General features: G+C 47.2%; 1 protein-coding gene across 5 annotated transcripts in view; it reads right to left on the bottom strand.

Moving 5' to 3' along the window:
• Positions 1–12,491: 12,491 nt before the first annotated feature.
• The window catches only part of LOC119955138 (tetraspanin-9-like), a 225,742-nt gene continuing 215,433 nt past the window's right edge, over positions 12,492–22,800 (bottom strand). For 4 of the 5 annotated variants that reach the window (XM_038781052.1, XM_038781055.1, XM_038781051.1 and 1 more), the window contains one exon: positions 12,492–18,310. In XM_038781052.1, coding sequence (XP_038636980.1) covers positions 18,239–18,310 — 72 coding nt within the window. In that variant the 3' untranslated portion in view covers positions 12,492–18,238. The remainder of the gene's footprint in view (positions 18,311–22,800) is intronic. The other variant, XR_005458391.1, reaches the window with a different exon arrangement.

Below are 22,800 nucleotides of genomic sequence, written 5' to 3'. Positions count from 1 at the left end.
ATGAGTTAACATGTTTATAGTTGTTTTTACTCAGGTATGTAACAAGTCCACCACGGCCTTACTTTGAGCTTTCCTTGTTCCTCTAATCGGTTGATTCTTTGTTAGACTTGTTTTGCACGGCAGAAACGTGAGCTGCCATAATTGGGGTCATATTTTGCCATCAACTGCACTGTAGCTAAAAAATTGCCATGATTCAGAACCTCATTATCTAGAGTGTAGGCTGATTCATTTCTGTGACCTTGAAAAGGAAGTGTTTGCTTGCCTAACATCTTTATGATTCTATAATCCTCATGACAATACTTCTCTGCCTTCAATACTTCTTTCCTTTAATTAGTGATGCTGCAAATTTTTTTAATCTAAGGGGCCATCATTAACCTCATTGATATATTGCTGAGCATTTCTGACATTGTTGTTGTTGTCGATTCATGTAAAGTTCAAGCTCTGGCTAATACGCCTGTAGTCACTAAAGCCATGTACAAAAGGTGATGGATTACAGTGTTGGGAAAACTCAAAGGCTAAGCTTAGAACAATATAAGCATCTATTTTCTTTGTGTTACCATTTTCTTGGGACTGAGTCATTCATAATTTTTCCTCTCATACAAACGAGTATCAATGGCAGATCATCAAGTGGCTGAAGTGGATGTTCAGCAAAAAAACTGTTTTAGCTTTGCTCGTGATGGATATGGAGATTCCAGTAATTGATCTTTCATTTTCTTGCATAGGTTCATTTACAGGGGATGTGCTTCAGAACCAGTAATTTATGCTTGAAGGAATAGGTGATTCCGTGTCACTAGTTGAGAGCTATGTGTTCAGATGTTGCAACTACAGGCAGTACAGATACCGGAACAAGGAAGCAAGAAGAAATAGTGTGGCCTGGTTAATTAGTAATGGATCACCTTGTATTTGTCTCTACATTCAAAGTAGCTCTTCTCTGTTCTTGTAACTCGCATGTCTTGCATCATCACCATGAGCATTGTTTTCTTGCTTCTTGATTATTTGTTGCAGAACTGGATATGATGTGGGATTGTGCTTGTGGTATGGTTTAGCACTAGTCGCTAGCTTTTAAAGCAGACCAAGACAGGGCCAGCAGGCACGGTTCATTTCCCGTACCACCTCCCAACAGCAACCGGAATATGGCGACTAGGGTCTTTTCACAGTAAACTTCATTGAAGCCTACTCGTGACAATAAGCAGTTTAATTGTTCATAAACTCTGTAATAGCCTGCATCGCTGGGCTGATTCCTTCCTTTCTGCTTCTTTTGATCTTTTGCGTTTTAGTGACCCAGATTTATGCCTTTTCTTTTCCATCTGGTAGGGGTAATGGTCCGAAATAAAAACTTAATTAAAAATAGCCCACAGTGGGAAAAAATGAATATTGATGATTGCAAGAATAACTTGAAGGAACGCCAGATAACCCCTACTTGATAAAAAATAGAAATACTTTACTTACACTTCAATAGGCTATGTTCATTAGTCAATACTACTGTGGCCTATGCAGCTTCAGAAGAGGAGACAATCCACGGTCCAGTGTTCACACCAGCAAGCACTGAGACAACTGTTGAAACTTAGAAGTTTGGGTCCGACTAGTAAGACGTTAAGAATGGTCCCACGACCAAAGTTAACATGTCCAGTTTGATACCAATGTAGTGTGACAAGTCGCAACCCTTTGAGTTTAACCGATCATGGCTTATCACTTCAGTATCTTTGACCTCATGATTCACGGTCAAAGGTACCGCTTCTCCTTTTCGGTGACCTCATGACCCTATGTACTGCTTGATATCCTTTCAAGTTGCCGACCATCTCAAATCACGAACTGTAACTTTATCTTTAAATTCACACACTCGTGCTGAAAACGTGGATTTCCAACTATGTCCGACCCGGGTGAACCAGCCCCCCCCCCACTCCTTTTCACATCCGTTTAACACTGCTTCGTTCCTTCGTACACTGAGTGATTATTTGTTTGTTTATTTATTGCATTTTTATTTGGTATTGCTCTTTTTAAAAACAATTATATTTATTAAGTTAGAATACAAATATCAGGAAAGAAGTTGGAGATTTATTTATCTTAATTAATTTAATTTTTAAGGGCCCTTCAGAGATTCACGGGCCCCTTCTTGGCTCTCTGGGCCCCGGACCGATGTACTGGCTGAACCAAGACTACTGCTTGATATCCTTTGAAGTTGCCGACCATCTCAAATCATGAATTGTAACTTTATCGTTAAATTCACACACACTTGCTGAAAACATGGAATTTCCTTAATTATGCCCGACCCGGGCCCCCCTATTCCACATCCTTCCACTACCTCCCCTGCTTCGTTCCTTTTCATGCACTGCTTATTTGTGTCCGGTTCTCTTTTTTTTCTTATTCCTTTTTATTACTAAAACAGTTGTTTGTGTTTGTTTCTTTATTGCATTTTTATTTGATATAGGGGGCCCACTTGCCATCGGGCAAGCTGACACCCTGGCCAGTCCGCCACTGCACACACAGCCCCTGGTGACTTTACTGGTTTCAGTAGCTGAACCCAATGATCCCCATTCAGTGATTTGAACGTGTGGCTGGAATCGAGTATTTGTTTTTATTAAGGGGCAATTTAGCATGGCCAATCCACCTACTCTGCACATTTTTGGGTTGTGGGGGCGAAACCCACGCAGACACGGGGAGAATGTGCAAACTCCACAGGACAGTGACCCAGAGCCGGGATCGAACCTGGGACCTCAGCGCCGTGAGGCGGTTGTGCTAACCACTAGGCCACCGTGCTGCCCCGGAATCGAGTCTTTTGAGCGGATGGAGCACAACAAGAAAACTCACCCTGTTCCGTGTCCCAAAGCCAAAGATTTTATAATCTGCCTGCCCAAAGCCAGCAATATTCATAAATAAACTTTGAGAGGGAATAACGTTTGGGAAGAAAATGTTCGTTTATTCATTTAATTTAATGAAAATTCCTTTTAGAATACAACTGGGTCACTGTCTGTGCGGAGTCTGCACGTCCTCCCCGTGTGTGCGTGGGTTTCCTCCGGGTGCTCCGGTTTCCTCCCACAGTCCAAAGATGTGCGGGTTAGGTGGATTGGCCATGCTAAATTGCCCGTAGTGTCCTAAAAAGTAAGGTTGGGGAGGGGGGGAGGGGGTTGTCGGGTTACGGGTATAGGGTGGTTACGAGGGTTTGAGTAGGGCGATCATTGCGCACAACATCGAGGGCCGAAGGGCCTGTTCTGTGCTGTTCTATGTTCTAACTACCTGTCAAACTACTGTCTGCAGCCACATCCACACCCAAGTAACCCTGGACCCTATCTCAGACTCTCATACTTCACACCCCTAGGTCATGGCCCTTGCCCAACACACCTCTCTCTCACCCTGTAAACCAATACAGGGTATCGAAAATAAAACCATCCCCATGTTATAATAATCTTTGTTGTCACAAGTAGGCTTATACTAAGACTGCAATGAAATGACTGTGAAAAGCCCCTAGTCGCCACATTCCGGCGCCTGTTCGGGTACACAGAAGGAGAATTCAGACTGTCCACATTATCTAACAGCACGTCTTTCAGGACTTGTGGGCAGAAACCGGAGCACCCGGAGGAAACCCACGCAGACACATTAACGAGAAACACACAATTAATAATTTCACTTGTTATTATACAACTTGAATATTGCTTAAAAGAGAGATGTTGTCGAAGTTTTTCATCTTGCACCCATCAGGACAAATACTAGAATGCCAAATTTCAAACAACCACAATTTTTTTTTGATAAAATGTTTTTATTCAGTTTTCAGATTTTAATTGAACAAATTACAAAGTTGTTAGGAGAGAGAAAAAAAAAACAAAAAAAACAAACAAACACCAAAAGATTAACATACATAATTTACAGGTAAGTCATCTCGTAGTAGTACTAACTGCGCGCCCCCCCCCCCCCCCTCAACAGGTTTATTTAGTTGGTTTTTGGGCCTTAGCTTGCCATCTGAACCCCCGTAACGAACCTGTAGCCCCCCCCTCCCGCTACCTTCCCCCGACTATTCCTTCCTCTTGTACATTGGCCACAAATAGGTCCCGGAACAGTTGCATGAATGGCTCCCACGTTCTGTGGAAGCCGTCGTCCGACCCTCGGATGGCAAATTTGATTTTCTCCATTTGGAGAGATTCCGAGAGGTCGGACAGCCAGTCCGCAGCTCTGGGCGGTGCTGCTGACCGCCAGCCAAACAGGATTCTACGGCGGGCGATCAGGGAGGCAAAGGCAAGGGCGTCCGCCCTCCTCCCCAGGAATAGATCTGGCTGTTCTGAAACCCCGAAGACCGCCACTATCGGGCATGGCTCCACCCTCACTCCCACCACTTTGGACATAACCTCGAAGAAGGCTGTCCAGTACTCCACGAGTCTGGGGCAAGACCAGAACATGTGGGCGTGGTTGGCCGGGCCTCTTTGGCACCGTTCACATCTGTCTTCCACCTCCGGGAAGAACCTACTCATACGGGTTCTTGTTAAGTGGGCTCTATGTACCACTTTTAGTTGCGTCAGGCTGAGCCTTGCGCACGTGGAGGGTGGAGTTGACCCTATGCAGTGCTTCGCTCCAGAGTCCCCCACCCTATCTCCATCCCCAGGTCGTCCTCCCATTTCCGCCTTGTTGCGTCCAGTACGGTGTCGTCCCTATCTACCAGTTGGCCATACATGTCACTACAGTTCCCTTTCTCTAGGATAACTTGCGTCCAGTAGGTCTTCCAGTAGTGTCCTGTCGTGGCGGTTGGTGGGTACGTCCTGGCTCCTTTCGTAGGAAGTTTTTGAGCTGCAGGTACCGTAGCTCGTTCCCCCCAGCTAGCTGAAATTTCTCTGTCAGTTCGTCCAGTGTTGCGATCCTGTCGTCCGTGTATAGGTCCCTGACTGTCAGTGTCCCCCGTCCTGCCTCCACCTTTTGAAGGTGGCGTCGGCAGTGCTGGTTTGAACCTATGGTTGTTGCAGGATGGGAGCCCTGTTCCGACATTTTGGTCAGGCCAAGTTGCTGCCGCAGTTGTTCCAGGGATTGGAGGGTGGCTGTCACCACTGGGCTGCTGGAGTGTTTTTTGGGTGGGGATGGGAGTGCTGCCGGGGCGAGGGCCCGGAGGGAGGTTCCCATGCAGGAGGCCTCCTCCGCACGCACCCACTCAGCTTCTGGCTCCTGGATCCATCCCCTTACTCGCTTCGGCTGTTGCTGCCCAGTGTAGAATTGTAGATTCGGGAGGGCTAACCCTCCCCTGGTTTTTGTTTTTGTAAGACCTTCTTTGGGATCCTAGCATTTTTACCCCCCCCATAACGAACGCCATGATGATTTGTCCAGCGCTTTGAAAAAGGCCTTGGGGATGTAGATCGGAATGGATCTAAACAGGAAGAGGAACCTGGGCAGTACGTTCATTTTGATCGTCTGAACTCTCCCCGCGAGGGAGAGCGGGAGTGTGTTCCATCTTTGCAGGTCCTTTTTAACTTCCTCCATCAGGCTGGTGAGGTTCCATTTGTGGATCCCTTTCCAGTCATGGGCTATTTGGATCCCCAGGTAGCGGAATTTATGTCGGGCTTGTTTGAACGGCAGCCCCTTTAGTGCTGCCCCCCCCCCCCCCCCCTTGCGGGTGTAATGGGAAGATCTCACTTTTGCTCATGTTGAGTTGTAGCCCGAGAAGGCTCCAAACTCTTTCAGGAGCGCGATGATTCCGTCCATGCTGCTTTGTGGGTCCGAGATATAGAGGAGCAGATCATCCGCATAGAGTGGAGACTCTGTGCTCTCTACCTCCCCTTCGGATCCCCCTCCAATTTTTTGCTGCCCTGAGCGCGATTGCTAGCGGTTCAATTGCTAGTGCGAACAGCAGCGGGGACAGTGGGCATCCTTGCCTGGTGCCTCTGTGCAGCTGGAAGTATTGGGGAGTTGGTATTGTTGGTCTGTACACTCGCCATGGGAGCGTTGTACAGGAGCTTTACCCAAGCGGTGAACCCTGTTCCAAGCCCGAACCGCTCCAGTACCTCTATGAGGTATTTCCACTCGACTCTGTCGAAGGCCTTTTCCTGCGTCCAGGGAGACGATCACCTCTTTGTTCTCTCCCCGGAGGGGGTCATTATCACGTTCAGCAGGCGCCTGATGTTCGCGGTCAGCTGTCTACCTTTGACAAAGCCCGTCTGGTCCTCTGTGACCACCTCAGGTACACAGTCTTCTAGCCTTTTGGCTAGGATTTTGGCCAGTATTTTGGCGTCTGCATTCAGCAGAGATATGGGTCTATATGACCCACATTCCGTTGGGTCTTGTCTTTCTTAGGTATCAGCGAGATTGAGGCCTGTGCTAACGTGGGTGGCAACGTGCCCTAGCTAGCGAGTCTGTGAACATCTCCCGCAGGTGCGGGGCCAGCGCTGTCGCAATTTTTGTAGAAGTCCGCCGGGAATCCGTCCGGTCCCGGCGCCTTCCCCGCCTGCATGGAGCTAATGCTCTCCATGATCTCTCCCAGTGCTAGTGGTGCTTCCAGATCCCTTTTTCTGCCCTCTCCCATCAACTGGTATGTCCCAGTCCGTCAAGAAACCGGTTCATCCCAGCCTTCCCCGTTGGGGGCTCTGAGGTGTACAGCTCTTGGTAGAAGGCCTTGAAGGTTTTGTTAATCCTCTCTGGTTCTGTTTCCAACGTGCCTCTGGTATCTCTGATTTGCGCATTTCTCTGCTGGCTGCCTGCTTTCTCAGCTGGTGGGCCAACAGGCGGCTGGCTTTGTCTCCGTGTTCGTATAGGGCCCCGCGTGCCTGGCGGAGTTGGTGTACTGCTTTCCTGGTGGAGAGCAGGTCAAAGTTCCTTTGTAATTATTTTCTCTCCGCCAGGAGTTCTACAGTCGGGCCTCGGAGTATTTATGGTCTACCTCCAGTATGGAGTCGACCAGCCTTCTGCCTAGCCACCCTTTCCTCCCTATCTCTTTGCGCTTTGTAGGCTATGATTTCCCCTCTTAGTACGGCCTTAAGCGCTTCCCAGAACGTGGAGGGTGAGACCTCCCCGTTTGGTTGATCTCAGTGTACTCCGCTATGGCCTGCGCTATCCTTTCGCTGAAGGCCTTGTCAGCTAGTAAGGCACCGTCCAACCTCCATTTGGGGCGCTGGGCCCTTCCCGTCTCTAGCCGCACATCCATGTAGTGTGGAGCGTGGTCTGATATCACAATTGCGGAGTATTCCACCTTGTCTATCTCTGGAAGCACCGTTTTCCCCACCACAAAGAAGTCAATTCTGGTGTACACGTTGTGTACTGGGGAGAAGAAAGAGAATTCTTTCTCCCCCGGGTGGGCGAATCCAAACAACCACAATTGACATTGCAGGAGAAAGGGAGACTGATTCTTTGGCAAATTTACACTGGTAGTCTGAGGCCAGAAGTTTCAGCAACATGTCAGTTTTTTCAGCAATATTGATAATGTTCCAAAAGGTGGTGAATCTATGAAACTTTTTGTCGTAAAGGCTGTGGTGGCCAAATCACTGAGTGCCTTTTAAAAAAAAAATAAATTTAGAGTTGCCAATTATTTGTTTTTCCAATTAAGGGGCAATTTATGCCGGCCAATTCACCTAACCACATCTTTGGGTTGTGGTGGCGAAACCCACGCAGACACGGGGTGAATGTGCAAACTCCACACGGACAGTGACCCAGGGCCGGGATTCAAACCCACGTCCTCGGCGCCGTGAGGCAGCAGTGCTGACCACTATGCCGCCCCCCTCACTGAGTGTCTTTAAGACAGAGAGATAGGTTCTTGATTAATAAGGGGATCAGAGGTTGTGGGGAGAAGGCAGGAGAATGGGGATGAGAAAAATGATTGTATGGCGGAGCAGACTCGATGGGCCAAATGGCCTAATTCTGCTCCTGCGTCATATGGTCTTATAACAACTTTCTATAACCTGGAGGCAATGCAAATTTTTCAGGGAGTTCTGAGGAAGGATCATATTCCCTGAAGCTTCAACACTGCCAAAGTCGGAGCGCCCATTTCACTAAAAAAGGGGCTGCAAACTGGGATCTTCACCTATTTGCTAAATAGGGGAAAATTGAGAAAACCTTGGAGCAGGCAACTCCTTCTGGAGTCTTCAGCATGTAATGGCTCTCCAGCAAATCAAAGAATAATTAACCAAGGGCTCAAAATATTTACCAAAATGCGGGTAACATGTGATTCAAACACAATAAATGGAACAGAAAAAATAGCATCGGAGTAGGCCATTCAGCCCCTCCGCACCTGCTCTCAGAGAAGAAATTCGTCGTCATCTCAGTTTTAAATGGAAGACCCTCGATCATCAAACAAAAGGATAATTGCATAAGATATTTTGGGCATGTTTCTGTTATCTGCAGAATAGTGCGGGTGTGCTTGGCATTTTCCATCCTGCAGCTTTAGAAAGTTGGAAGATATTCATGCCTGATACATTACAGGATCTGGTTCATTAACCTCGAATGTGCAGTGTCATTGGCAAGTTGCATGGTGCATTTTCTGGGAGCGTTTCGGATTGTGGTATATCACGTATCCCACTCATGGCCTGTGCGCAGCACCTCACTGCACCCTCAGCACATCCCAAAACTGCATCCATACACCAGATTTCGATTACACTGGCTACAGTATGACTTCAACCCAGTTCAAAGTTATGGTTACCCTGGCTCCATGGGTTGGTAACACTCTCCCCTCAGTTCACATCATCCTGGATTTGTTCCCAATACAGAGACTTGAGCCCATAATCCAACTGACAAGGTAGTGCAGGACTAAGGAAGGAAAGAGAGAGTATGTGAAGAGACCGGCAGCTAACAATAAAGGGAATCCCAATGTCTTCTACAGGCATATAAATAATAAAATTGCGGTAACAGTAGTTGGCTCGGTTAGAGACCAAAAGGGGATTTATACATGGAGGCAGGAGGGATACCTAAGATATTAAATGAATACTTTGCATCTGTCTTTAACAAGGAAGAAAATACTGCACAGATTGTGGTGAAAGAGGAGGTAATTCACACACTAGGGGCTGTTTAGCTCACAGGGCTAATCGCTGGCTTTGAAAGCAGACCAAGGCAAGCCAGCAGCACGGTTCGATTCCCGTAACAGCCTCCCCGAACAGGCGCCGGAATGTGGCGACTAGGGGCTTTTCACAGTAACTTAATTTGAAGCCTACTCGTGACAATAAGCGATTTTCATTTCATTTCATTTTTCACTTCAATGATCTAAAATTAATAAGAAGGTGGTAGTGGTTAGACTGTTGTACTTGACATTAATAAGGCGAAGTCCAGTCGAGTAGCATCCATGGATTCGGAGGGAAGTGAGAGAGGAAACTTTGGAGGCACTGGCCATAATTTTCCAGTCTTCCTTAGACTCGGGAACGGTGCCAGAGGACTGGAGAATTGTGAATGTTACACCTTGTTTTAAAAAAGGGACAATGGGGCAGCAGGGTAGCATGGTGGTTAGCATAAATGCTTCACAGCTCCAGGGTCCCAGGTTCGATTCCCAGCTGGGTCACTGTCTGTGTGGAGTCTGCACGTCCTCCCCCTGTGTGCGTGGGTTTCCTCCGGGTGCTCCGGTTTCCTCCCACAGTCCAAAGATGTGCGGGTTAGGTGATTGGCCATGCTAAATTGCCCGTAGTGTAAAGTAAGGTTAAGGGGGGGGGGGTTGTTGGGTTACGGGTATAGGGTAGATACGTGGGTTTGAGTAGGGTGATCATGGCTCGGCACAACATTGAGGGCCGAAGGGCCTGTTCTGTGCTGTACTGTTCTATGTTCTATGAGGCACGTTAAACAGTCAAGTTAATTGACTGCAATAATACACTGCCGATGACATAAGACAGTGGGTGTGGGCACTCGATTGTGGGGGCGGGGGGTAGCCAATATTTTTTTTAAAACCTCAAAATGAAGGAAGGAGACATTCTATCTTCGGAGATTGGGGTTGCCCCCTCCCCCCCCCCCCCCCAAACCTTCCCTGGCCAAAACCAAGGACTTAACTCTTTCCAGAATCCATTTGGCTGCCTTCCTCCTCTTGCAGTCCCAGCAGTGGCCACTAATTGGATTGGCCGGCAGGCCCTGAGGACGGGGCTTTATCCCCAGTGAGGTGCAGAATTCCCACTCGGACTGTGTTTAGCCCGCCCACATTGTAATATGGCTGCAGGGCGAGCTGAGGTGGAGCACTTTAGCTCCACGTCAACATTGATTCTGGGCAGTGGGGCGGCTGGCAGGCCATAATATTCGGCACATAATTTGGGACAAAATGAGTGACATGATAAATGTGGGTTAACTAAGGAAAGGCAGCATGGTTTAAATAACTTGGAGGTTGTTTTGATGTGATAACAGAGAAGGTTGATGAGGTTAAGTCTGTTGATGTGGCGCACATGGAGTTCCAAAAGGAAGTTGATACAGTGCCACACAGCAGGCCTGTGAGCAAAGTTATAGCGCAAGAAATAAAAGGGACAATAGCAAAATGGATTCAAACTTGGATGAATTACAAGAAACAGAGAGTAGTGGTTAATGGAAAATTTTCAGTCTGGAGGAAGGCTTGTAGAGGTAAATCCCAGGGACGTTGAAATCGGGAAACCTGATCGGGCGGAGAATCGGTTTTGACGCCGAAATCGCGGTGGGCTCCGGTTTCACGCTGTATCGGGATTCTCCGGTCACTCCACACGCACAGTAAACACCCTTGGCATATCATTAGCAGGCCTGACCCGGTATTCTCCGGGGCCTCTGCAATTCTCCGCCTCCACCGAGGCAAATTCCCAACGAAGAGGCTCACTTGTGTTTTTAAAAACCGCGAACCAGGAGCCATGGCTGCCGAGGGAGAAGGGGTACGGGAATCCAACATCGCCAAGGTTTGCTGACAGTCGTACCGCTGACAGGGGGGCTTCTGCCAGGCCCGCACAGTTTCTCATCGGAATCGATTGTGTTCCACGTGGAGTCGGTGCTAGACCCTTAACAGTCGCTGAATCGGTCCAGGTGGAGCGGCAGTTTTGCTGGAAGTCCTGCCCCGGCATCAACACTTAGTCTCAGAAACGGAGAATCCCACCGCTGAGGTCCATGTTGGGACCGTTGCCTTTCCTGATGTATGTTAATAACCTAAACCTTGGCGTACAAGACACAATTTCAAAATGTGCAGATGATACAAAACTTGAAAGCATTGTGAAGTGAGGCGGATAGTGTAGAACTTCAAAAGGACGTAGTTAAGTTGGGGGAGTGGGTTGGACAAATGGCAGATGAAATTCAATGCAGAAAAGTGTTAGGTGATTCATTTTGATAGAAAAAGCATAGAGAGAGACACGTTAAAATAAAAGGTACAATTCTAAAGGGACCTGGATGTATCTGTACACAAGTCTGTGAAGGTGGCAGAACAGATTAAGAACGTGATTAATAAAATAGATGGTATCCTAAGCTCCACCAATGGGTGCAATGAGGTAATGGACATTGGGTCAGCCTCAGCTGGAATATTGCCTCCAGTTCTGGGCACCACACTTCAGCAAAGATGTAAAAGCAATAGAGAGAGAGAGAGTAGGGTTCCTGGGATGAGGAACTTAAGTTACAAAGACAGATTGAAAAAGTTGCAACTGGTTTCATGGAAGAAGGGAAGGTTGAGAGGCAAATTGATAAAGGTGTTCCAAACCCTGAGGGGTCTGGACAGAGTAGACAGGGACAGCCTGTTCCCGTTGGTGGAAGGATCAAAGACAAGACGGCATAGATTTAAGGTAATTGACAAAGGAAGCAATGGCGAATGAGGAAAAAGCTTTTTCACACAGGGTCTGGAGCGCGCGGCCTGTGAGTGTGGTGAAGCAGAATTCGAATATTATCTGAAAAAGGAATAATATGCAGGGTTTCGAAGAGAAGGCAGGGGAATGATAGTTGTTGAATTCATCAATTGGAGAGTCAGTGCTGACATGATGGGCCGCCGAATGGCCCCCTTATGTTCTGTAACAATTCTGTCAGAGGCAGTACTGGGGGAATAAGACACTGTAGCAGAGTCAATATGGAGGGAGCAGTCGACGGAGGGGCAGAACTTACAGAGCAGTAGACTATCGGAGGGGTAGTTTTGAGGGAGCAGTAGACTATCGGAGGGGCAGTGCATTATCGGAGGGGCAGTATTGGCAGGGCAGTAGGCTATTGGAGGGGCTTTGTTGAGGGAGCAATAGACTATCAGAGGGACAGTACTGACGGAGCAGTATTGAGGGGGCAGTGGGCTATTGGAGTGGCTTTATTGATCGAGCAGAAGTCTTGGAGGGCCAGTATAGGCAGGGCAGTAGACTCTTGGAGGGACTATATTGAGGGAGCCGTAGACTATTGGAGAGGCAGAATTGAGGGAGCAGTAGACTCTTGGAGGGACTGTATTTAGGGAGCAGTAGACTATCAGAGGGACTGCATTGAGGGAGCTGTAGACTATCGGAAGGACTGTATTGAGGGAGTGGCAGACAATTAGAGGGGCCATATTGAGGGAGCAGTGGACTATTGGAGGGACAGTATTGAGCAAGCCCTGCATTGTCAGTAGTGTCAGCTGACCAAGTGACTCACATCTTTAAAAGAATCTGTTAAACTTTTCTGAATCAAGACAGTATATTTGTGCTACACATACAGATTAAACAACCAAATAAAACTAGGAGGAATTAATCTGAAATCCAAGTAATTTTCTAATTCACAAACTGTCCACAGAATGCTCTCTGTGGTTATAGCAACAGGGATTTGTGAGGATGGTTTGACATAATTCACAAGAGTTTAAAAATCAATTGGAATTATTCTTATAAAACTGGAGGATTACAATCCGAGTTTGTTTTCAGAAAACATTGGATTTGGATTTTGTTTATTGTCACATGTACCAAGGTACAGTGAAAGGTATTTTTCTGCGAGCAGCTCAACAGATAATTAAGTACATGAAAATAAAATAAAATTAAAGAAAATACATAATAGGGCAACACAAGGTACAGAATGTAATTACATAAACACCGGCATCGGGTGAAGCATACAGGGATGTAATGTTAATGAGGTCAGTCGATAAGAGGCTCATTTAGAGGTGTGGTAACAGTGGTGAAGAAGCAGTTTTTGAGTCTATTCGTTCGTGTTCTCAGACTTTTGTATCTCCTGCCTGATGGAAGAAGCTGGAAGAGTGAATAAGCCGGTTGGGAGGAGTCTTTGATTATGCTATCCGATTTCCCCAGGCAGTGGGAGGTGTAGATGGAGTCAGTGGATGGAAGGCAGGTTCGTATGATGGACTGGGCTGTGTTCACGACTCTCCGACGTTTCTTGCGGTCTTGGGCCGAGCAGTTGCCATACCAAGCTTGGCTCAAACATACACGGTCTAAATGCTTTTAATTAACTTTCAATCCTTTTCAAAAAATTTTTTAGAGTAGCCAGTTATTTTTCTTTTCCAATCAAGGGGCAATTTAGCATGGCCAATCCACCTAACCAGCACATTTTGGGGTTGTGGCGGTGAAACCCACGCAGACATGGGGAGAATGTGCAAACTCCACACAGACAGTGACCCAGGGCCGGGATTCGAACCTGGGTCCTCAGCGCCTCAGTCCCAGTGCTAACCACTGCGCCACATGCTGCCCTATTAACTTTCAATCCTGACAATAATCATTTGTCCTTCACACGCACACACTAATCACTGGGTATTTATGCGTGGCTTTTGCTCGAAAGGTGTTGGTTTGATATTCTTTACCATCAGTACGTTGAAAGTTCCCAACAGATCGGAGCACTAAATATTGAACAAACATTTTTTTTTCCAATCTCCAGGTTATAAAACAGGAAGTGTAAATACATTTAATAGCTTCAATATCTTGCATTTTAATACAACTGAAAAGTCCGTTAATCTGTATCTAAATGCTATACATAAATAAATTTAGCATTTTCATCATTTCTTACAATGCTCACTAACATTTTTAGGTTATGAATGGATTCAAAGCATGCTGCAAATCAAATTCATTGATGTCAAAAGCCACATCATATACAGAAAAGGAAAGAAAACATTTGGGGTGCAAATCAGCTATTTTTACAATGGGAATGCTGCAGGGGAAAACACTGTGTGATCTCTGAAACTCAAACTCCCGGTGATGTCTTCCATTACACCAAGCTCAGTAAACATGTTTTGCACAGTTCAGTAAAACTATCAGAGGGATAAAGAACGGGCCGTTTATTAGGAACTGTTCCGTGTCTAAAATATTTACACTCGCCACCTTCCATGTGTGTCAAAACAACTTACATAGCAGCAGACAGGGTCGGTGTTGGGAGTTCATCACGCACTCCAATCAATGTCTCAAAACTGGAGCATCTTTTTGAACTCAGTCACTGAAACACTTTATGGTCCCTTTCACCAGCAAGCACTGACCGCCATTCCTCTCTTTCTGGTTTAATTTGCATTATATTCAAGCCCGAAAATAATCAGGTAAAGTCCTATAAATAATTAAAGATTTCTGCACTCCCTCTAAGCTTTACATTGAAGAGATTCCAAGGTAAAGACCTCACATAAGGTGACATGCGAGACCAGCAACACTAGCAGTGAACCTGTAACCAACACGTAAAATCACTATCAACTGCTACCGACCTGTAACCAGCTACTATCGACCTGTAACCAACTCCTTCTGATCTGTAACCAGCATGCAAGATCATTATGAGCTGATGCTGACCTGTGATTAACACAAAAGATCATTATCAACTGATACCTACCTGTAAACAACATGAAAGATCATTATCAACTGCTACTGAACTGTAACCAACATGTAAGAACATTATCAACTGCTACTGACCTGTAACTAACATGTACGATATTTGGGTAGTATGATGGCACAGTGGTTAGCACTGCTGCCGCATGGCACCGAGGGGCCGGGTTCGATGCCGGCCCCGGGTCACTGTCCATATGGTGTTTGCACATTCTCTCTGTGACTGCTTGGGTTTCACCAAAGACGTGCTGGCTAGGTGGATTGGCCATGCTAAATTGCCCCCTTAGTTGGAAAAAATAATTGGGTACTCTAAATTTATTTTAAAAAAAATGTAAGACCATTATCAACTGCTAGTGACCTGTAACCAACATTAAAGATTATCAATGGCTACTGACATGTAACCAACACGCAAGATCATTATCAATTGCTCCTGAGCTGTAATAATAATACTGATAATAATCGCTTATTGTCACAAGTAGGCTTCAATGAAGTTACTGTGAAAAGCCCCTAGTCGCCACATTCCGGCGCCTGTTCGGGGAGGCCAGTACAGGAATTGAACCCGCGCTGCTAGCCTTGTTCTGCATTACAAGTCGGCTCTTTAGCCCACTGTGCTAAACCAGCCCCTACCAACATGTAAGATCATTATCAACTGCTCCTGACATGTAACCAACATGTAAGATCATTATTAACTGCTACTGACATGTAACCAACATGTAAGATCATCATCACTGCTCTTGACCTGTAACCAACATTCAAGATCAGTATCAATTGCTCCTGAAATTTAAACAACATGTAAGATCATTATCAACTGCTCCTGCCATGTAACCAACATATAAGATCGTTATCAACTGTAATTGAGCAAGTTACTGATTTGAGAAAAGCAGTAAAGGGCGAGGGGAGATGATGTAGCGGGTAGGAAAATCTAATCCTGTGTATATAATTTCCATTTCCATCCCTTAAGCATCATTTTAACTAAAATCCCTGGGTGCCTTTATGAAGAATTTCTTCTAACAGGCAATGTACCAGCTCTGGTACTTTTACAGCCTCCCCCCAATGCCATCCCGCCAAGCCCTCATCTGGGGAATGAACCCGTTCACCAGGGACACCTTTACTGCTGCCACACACACACACACACACCTGGAATAATTTCACCATTGACCAACTGTCTTTTATTCCCTTTGGTTAACTATCTCCTGAGGTAAAGATGTTGCTCTACACATTCCACTCCAAGTCTGTGTTTTGATTAAATAAAGACACGGATGGTTAAAGTGCTGAAGGAGAACTTCCTTACAGATTCCATGTGTGCTTAGGACAGCTCTCCCCTCCAGCTGCAACTCTCAAGTGCAGCGTGGAGCTCAAAAGAGACGGATGTCAGTGCAGCGTCAATTCAATCAATCACAACTTCAAACCCCGTGAATGCGAGAAGCTATTGTTAACCAGCCAAGTTTAAAGTTTTATTAAGAACACACTGAACTCATCTGGCCCATCGGGCTGTGGAAAATCATTTTCAGACTTCGCTACACTTACTGGAGACAATTTCGTCTAATTTAAAAACCTTACACATACAGCCATTAGCAACTCAATTTCTTACTGAGCGCAGCCTGGGCAGTATCATCGTATTCTTGACATCGCGTGGACAAGGCAAGAGGTTGGTAGAGGTGAGCCTTATGCAAATCAATGTCACAGAATGTCACCACCTTTTGTAGGCCGTAGCACGAATAGAAATTGGTGATTAACCAATCCTGCTGAATGATTTTACTGCCACTCCAGAGCGACCAATTGTTGAAATAGTCTGTCTTATTGCTCTATAGAGTTCGGCATTTAGATGTGAAACCGTTAAACTAGTCGACAGATTATTCACAACATGGCAGCTCTGTACAAATCCAGACATCATCCTCACCCTCAATCGTCACTAAATTACCAAACAAGATTGATAACAAGGTAGCTGTGATCTTCCATCAGATCTGGTGATAGATAGAAATGTTGCAGGTTTCAGTGAAAGGGGAGGGGTGGGTAAAGACACAAAGTGGAAGGTTTGTGATGGTCAACGGGTATGGAGGGAGGAGACAGGAAAGATTGAATGACAAAATGGTACAAAATTCAAATGAAATGGTAATGAGAAAAGTGATTAAAGAGTCTCCTTATGAGACCGTCCCAGTTACTTGTCCCAATCTCCCCTGTCTTGCAACCTGCCACCCACCTGTCCTTTCGCTCTTTTTCCATCTTCTGCCCTTCCACTTGCTCAAAGCCTATTATCGCTTAACTCTTCCCAGTTCGGAGGAAAGGTCATTGACCTGAAGCGTTATCTCTGTTTACTCTCTCCACAGATGCTGCCTGACCTGTTGAGCATTCCTAGTATTTCAGATTTCTAGCACCCGCAGTATTTTTCCCCTTACGTTGACTGTGATCTTGTCCTGTTAAGTCACTTCTTCACTAATGTAACGTTCGTCACAAACAAACAAATATCAAGCTGAGCACCTGAGCTCACATCAGAATTTCAGCTTTTAAAGATCACACAGTGAATTGTGCAGTGAAGTTATAGCAGAAAAAAGCCCATATAAAAAGTTCAAACAGTACAAAAAAATGCTCCGTTATTTACTTAAAAGATACAATTCCTAATCTACCTTTTAAAAAAAGTTCCATTTGTATTTGCAAAGAGTAAGTGAATACATGCTGATGGTCAGAACCATCTCCGGCTCTTTGAATAAAGCAGCAATGCCCTCACAGCGGCTCCCTCTCTATAGTTTGTGTTGAATGAACAGTTCAGGGTGAATTGCAACACCACAGAAAATAGGTTGTTGTGTTTCTATCATACAGCAGACAGGTTGGTGAGAAATGTTAGTCACTCAGATGGAACCATCTGGTTACGAGTAAGCTGCATTATGCAATTTCTGATCAATTACCGAACTACAGGATTCCCTTTTTGAAATGTATCTGCTAAAGGATTAAACAGTTACATTTATCCCTGACTGGTCATCTTCTGACCTGCAGCTCCCAGTGGGGAGTTTTATTTGCTGAGAGAGATGACAGCACAGACAGTCCTGAGAAATCCTCCCTCCCTCCCTCACAGACTGGTTTGGACAAATGACCTCTTAATGCAACTCAAGATGGGCATCTGTAACGCCTTCTATTCTGGGATTGTGCAAAAAATAAAAACATTTCCTGGTGTCGAGCCAGAGATCGGGAGCACAGGCACGTTGTGCAAACAAACCACTGTCTGTGCTCCGGAAAGACATGGGAATAACTTCAGAATCCATTTCAGAAAGGAATAAGTGGGATTCCCATGACAACAAGGTTGTGGCCTGTTTAACGCCGCAAGTGTTGCACGCGCTTGTTAGGGCAGACGTTTCTGGGTCAGCACTGCAGTAAAAATCTACATTTAGTGTAGGAGGGTTGAGGGAAAGGGAGGTGGTTGGATGAATGCAGGGTCACCAGAGAGAAGCTGACGGTGGTTAGCGCTTAACATTTCTTTGGCAAAAGGTAAGGAATCATCACGCCTGAACTGTACAAGGAGCAGACTTCCAAGTGCAGAGGACGACTAGAATTGTGCTGGCAGGCAAAGCTTTGAGTTTCTGAAGAATGCTTCGCAATATTGTGAGGGCATCGACTCAACATCCAAACCCAGATTATGCTTTGTATTTTTTGCCGCTTCTGGAGATTTGATGGAATAGAGTCATGGAGAAAGCCATGCCAAGGATCTGGAAGAGACCAAAACAGAGAATTAACTGAGAGATGCCAACATAAAGGAGTCAAGATTTTACCAATGTTCTGGTTACCTATTTCTAAACCTCTGCCAACAACGCAGTCCCAGTGGGAACAGCGCACAGCATGGAGAAAACTGTGAAGAATAAAATACAGGGGCAGCAAATGTGTCCGAGAAGCAGGGAACTATAGATGTTGTGGAATAATGATCGGAGCTCACTTGTGGCCTGCAGATTAACCAGGACATTTAGAATTGAAAATGATCTCGAATAGCGCATGGGCTTCAGGAGGTTTAAGGAAGTGTTTAAAAATGCCCGCCATGGGAATCGTCATGAGTTGGGCGGAAAATTTGATGGACCAGCAAAAGGGCAGGAATGGAAAATCCCCCCCCCCCCCATGTCCGTATTCGGGTATTCTGAGCGCAAACGGTTTGGGAATACGCAGTGGCATGTGGCGGGGCTGTTTAGCACAGAGCTAAATCGCTGGCTTTGAAAGCAGACCAAGGCAGGCCAGCAGCACGGTTCAATTCCCGTAACAGCCTCCCCGAACAGACGCCGGAATTTGGCGACTAGGGGCTTTTCACAGTAACTTCATTTGAAGCCTACTTGTGACAATAAGCGATTTTCATTTCATTTTCATTTCAGGTAGGTGACTAGGTTAGATATCAGATCACTTTTCGGCCCATTGTGCCCGTCTTTGAAAGACTATCCAATTGCCTTGCTCAAGCCCCATGGTCCTGCAAAAAGCTTTCAGGTATAAACCCAATTCACTTCTGAAATTAATCATTGAATCTGCTGTCTAAAAAATTTATTCTCCCCTCTGGCTATATTGCTGATAATCTTAAATCTGTGTCCCTCTGGTTACCAATCCTAAAACCACTGGAAACAGTTTTCTCCATAGTTACTCTATCAAAACCCATCATGGGCAGCACGGTTGCACAGTGGTTAGCACTGTTGCTTCACAGCTCCAGGGTTCCAGGTTCGATTCCCGGCTTGGGTAACTGTCTGTGCGGAGTGCTCCGGTTTCCTCCCACAGTCCAAAAGTGTGCAGGTTAGGTTAAATTGCACTTAGCGTCCAAAAAAACGTTAGGTGGGGTTATTGGTTTAGGGGGATAGGGTGGAGGTGTGGGCATAAGTAGGGTGCTCTTTCCAAGGGCCGGTGCAGACTTGATGGGCTGAATGGCCTCCTTCTGCACTGAAAATTCTATGTTTTTGAACGCACTTATCAAATCTCCCCTTAAACGGCTCTGCTCCAATGGGAACAAACCCAACTTCACCAATCTCTGCATGTTGCAGAAACTTCTCATCCCGCTTTTCTCCGATCTCCTCTCATATCCTCTCCCAGCTCGTCTTTTCCATGAGAGCCACCTCCTCCTTCCTTTCGCCTATTCTCACTGAACTGCTGTCTGCCCAGCTTCCCTTCCTTGCTCTCACACTAGCTGCTGATATTGTTCACGGTTTTCCCACCTCCAATATTCTCCCTCTCCCTTTTAAAGTTACAATCAACAACTCGCTCCTCGAAAAGCCAAACCCCTCATCCCCTTCATCCTTGCAACTTACCGCCCCACCTCCAACCTCCCTTTCCTGTTGTTGCTTCCCAAATCACATGGTCATCATTCCGCAGCCACAAGTTTAAACCCCCCCTCCCCCTCCCCAATCAGGATTCCCACCCCAGCCACTGCCTTTGTCCAACACCATGACCTCGTTCATGCTTTACTTTAGTTTCTCTTGCTATGTTTGGATGTTGCGATCCCGGTGTCTACCCAAGTTGAGTGAAGATTTCAGACACCTTGCTGGAGGTGTACCAGGGGGGGAATACTGTTGCAATCTAACTGTTAAACCTTCACTGCTCTGAGCCGACTTGGGAGGGTCACTCTGGCTGTCTCTGGTTAGAGAGCAAGGTTGTGAGCAACAGCATGAAACATTGTGGAAATCAAACCTCCTGATGGTTCTTTCAAGTTTCGAAACCCAGATCAGGTTAAGCGATGTGGAGGGCAGCATGGTGGTGCAGTGGGTTAGCACTGCTGCCTCACGGCGCCGAGGTCCCAGGTTCGATCCCGGCTCTGGGTCACTGTCCGTGTAGAGTTTGCACATTCTCCCCGTGTCTGCGTGGGTTTCGTCCCCACAACCCAAAGATGTGCAGGGTAGGTGGATTGGCCACGCTAAATTGCCCTTGAATTGGAAAAAATGAATTGGGCGCTCGAAATTTAAAAAGAAAGGTTAAGTGATGTAAGAGTTGGCAAAGCTGCTGCCTCGCTGATTCAATCAAACTAAGAAGAAAATATTCCACAAGGATGAAGGTGAAGGTGTCTGGATTGATCAAAGAAACTATTCGAACACAGAGGATGTGAAGGAGTCAAAAGCAGAGTCTATCTGGTTCGAATTAAAGAACACTGGAAGAGTTATTACAACGCTGGGTGTATACTGTAGGTTACCAAATTGTGGAAAGGGAGCAAGTTTATAACAAAAGGCCAGTGGGATGCAAAAACTATAGAAGAGTGAGAATTACCTTAATAAAGACTGGGGTAGTAACAGTGCAAAGTGGGAGGAATTTCTGAACACCGTGTCTCCTGCCACCGCAAGATGGTTGCCGATGCCTGCCGCACATGTGCAGAAAACCAATTATGCAATTCGCTGGAGACACAGGGCGCGATTCTCCGCCCCCCACGCCGGGTGGGAGAATAGCGGGAGGGCCTCCAGACATTTTTCACGCCCTTCCGCTATTCTCTCCCCCCCACGCTCGAACCACGCCACGAATCGCCGCTCGCCGTTCTTTACGGCGAGCGGCAATTCTCCGAGGTGGATGGGCCGAACGGCCGGGCCTTCACGCCCGTTTCAACACGGCAGCAAACACACCTGCTCGCTGCCGTCGTGAAACGGGCGCCAGATGCCCGTTTGGGGCATCTAGAGGCCCGATTGGCACGGGAGCACCACGACTGCTCGAGAGGGGACAGGCCCGCGATCGGTGCCCACCGATCGTCAGGCCAGCGTCCAAAACAGACGCACTCTTTCCCCTCCGCCGCCTGGTAAGATCAAGCCGCCACGTCTTGCCGGGCAGCTGAGGAGAAAGACGGCAACTGCGCATGTGCGGGTTGGCGTTGTCCAACCTGCGCATGCACGGCTGATGTCATCGGCCGCGTCAGCCGCCGTGACGCTTGACGTGCGGCCGTGACACACGGGGCCGTGCTCCTAGCCCCGCCCGGGGGGGCGAATCGGCCCGGAAGTGGGCGTGAAGGCTGCTGTGGGTCACGGCCTGTCCCACGGCAGCCTTTATGATTCTCCGCATTTGCGGAGGATCTCACCCATAGTGTCAGCAAAATCCCTCTTTTGAAAAAAAAAAACTCCTGAGGGGGAAGGGAATTGTGGTAGTATGACTAGGGGTATTACGGTACCTGGGAGTGTGTGCTGCTAATGGTGCAGAGGGCTCGCTGCCCATTGGCCCAAGTATCGTGTTCTCTGTATTCTCATTGGTCGAGAGGAAGGTATCTCCGCCTACGAGGCGGGGTATAAGAACCCGTGTTCCCCAGCAGCCAGGTCATTTCTGTACTCCTGCTGCTGGGCACACTTCTTGCTGATTAAAGCCTTCGTTTCAGACTACTCCTTCTTTTTCGTGTCCATTGATTGTTATAATATTCCTGATGCACAATCAGAGAAACTTTGTTTTCCTTCCCCATTACATAAGTAAAGAGTGGATATAACAGGTGTGACAAGTCAGTTCGCACCGCTCCAGCTGCCGATCCCATCACGAACTGGGCGCAGTGGCGCTGGCGCCAACGTGCACATGCACAGTGGCACGGGTGCCAATGCGTGCATGCGCAGTGGCCTCCTTCAACGTGCTGTCCCCGACGCAACATGGCGCAGGACTGCAGGGGCCGACGCGTAGGAAAGGAGGCCCCCAGCCAGAGAGGTCAGCCCGCCAATGGGTGGCCCCTGATCACAGGCCAGGCCACATCGGAGGCCCCCCCCCCCCCCCCCCGGGGTTGGACGCCACCTCCCCCTCCCACAGGCCTCCACCCGACGCTTTAACGCCGAAGTCCCGCCGGCTCAGAGCAGGTTAGAACGGCACCGGCGGGACTCGCTTTTATTATTACGGGGCTCAGCCCACCCGGGCCAGAGAATCGCGGGGGGGGGGGGGGGGGGGGGGGGGGGCTGCGTACAGCGGCTCGCAACCGGCGCTGCGCCAACCATGGCGGCGTCAATGGCATGCCGGTGTTTCAATTTATGACCTGCACTCTCTCTGTCAACGTCAGATGCAGTTTGTCCCATCTCTTAAGGACCCCATTAATTTCTCCCACCAGCATAGTCAAATTCCACTTGTGCATCGTGGCCCATTTCCCGAATCCCCGAATACTGAAATCCTTCCCCAGCTACCTTAAATGGAAGCCCCTTTAACTTGACCTTCAGCCCCATCACGTTCACCGGAAATATCTTGCTCTTCCCTCAGTTTAACCTATACTCCAAGAAGGCCCCAAACAGTATTCCCATGA

The sequence above is a fragment of the Scyliorhinus canicula genome, chromosome 20 (assembly GCF_902713615.1).
Source record: "Scyliorhinus canicula chromosome 20, sScyCan1.1, whole genome shotgun sequence".
NCBI classification, from domain to species: Eukaryota; Metazoa; Chordata; class Chondrichthyes; order Carcharhiniformes; family Scyliorhinidae; genus Scyliorhinus; species Scyliorhinus canicula.
This window is presented reverse-complemented; position numbering and strand designations above follow the sequence as displayed.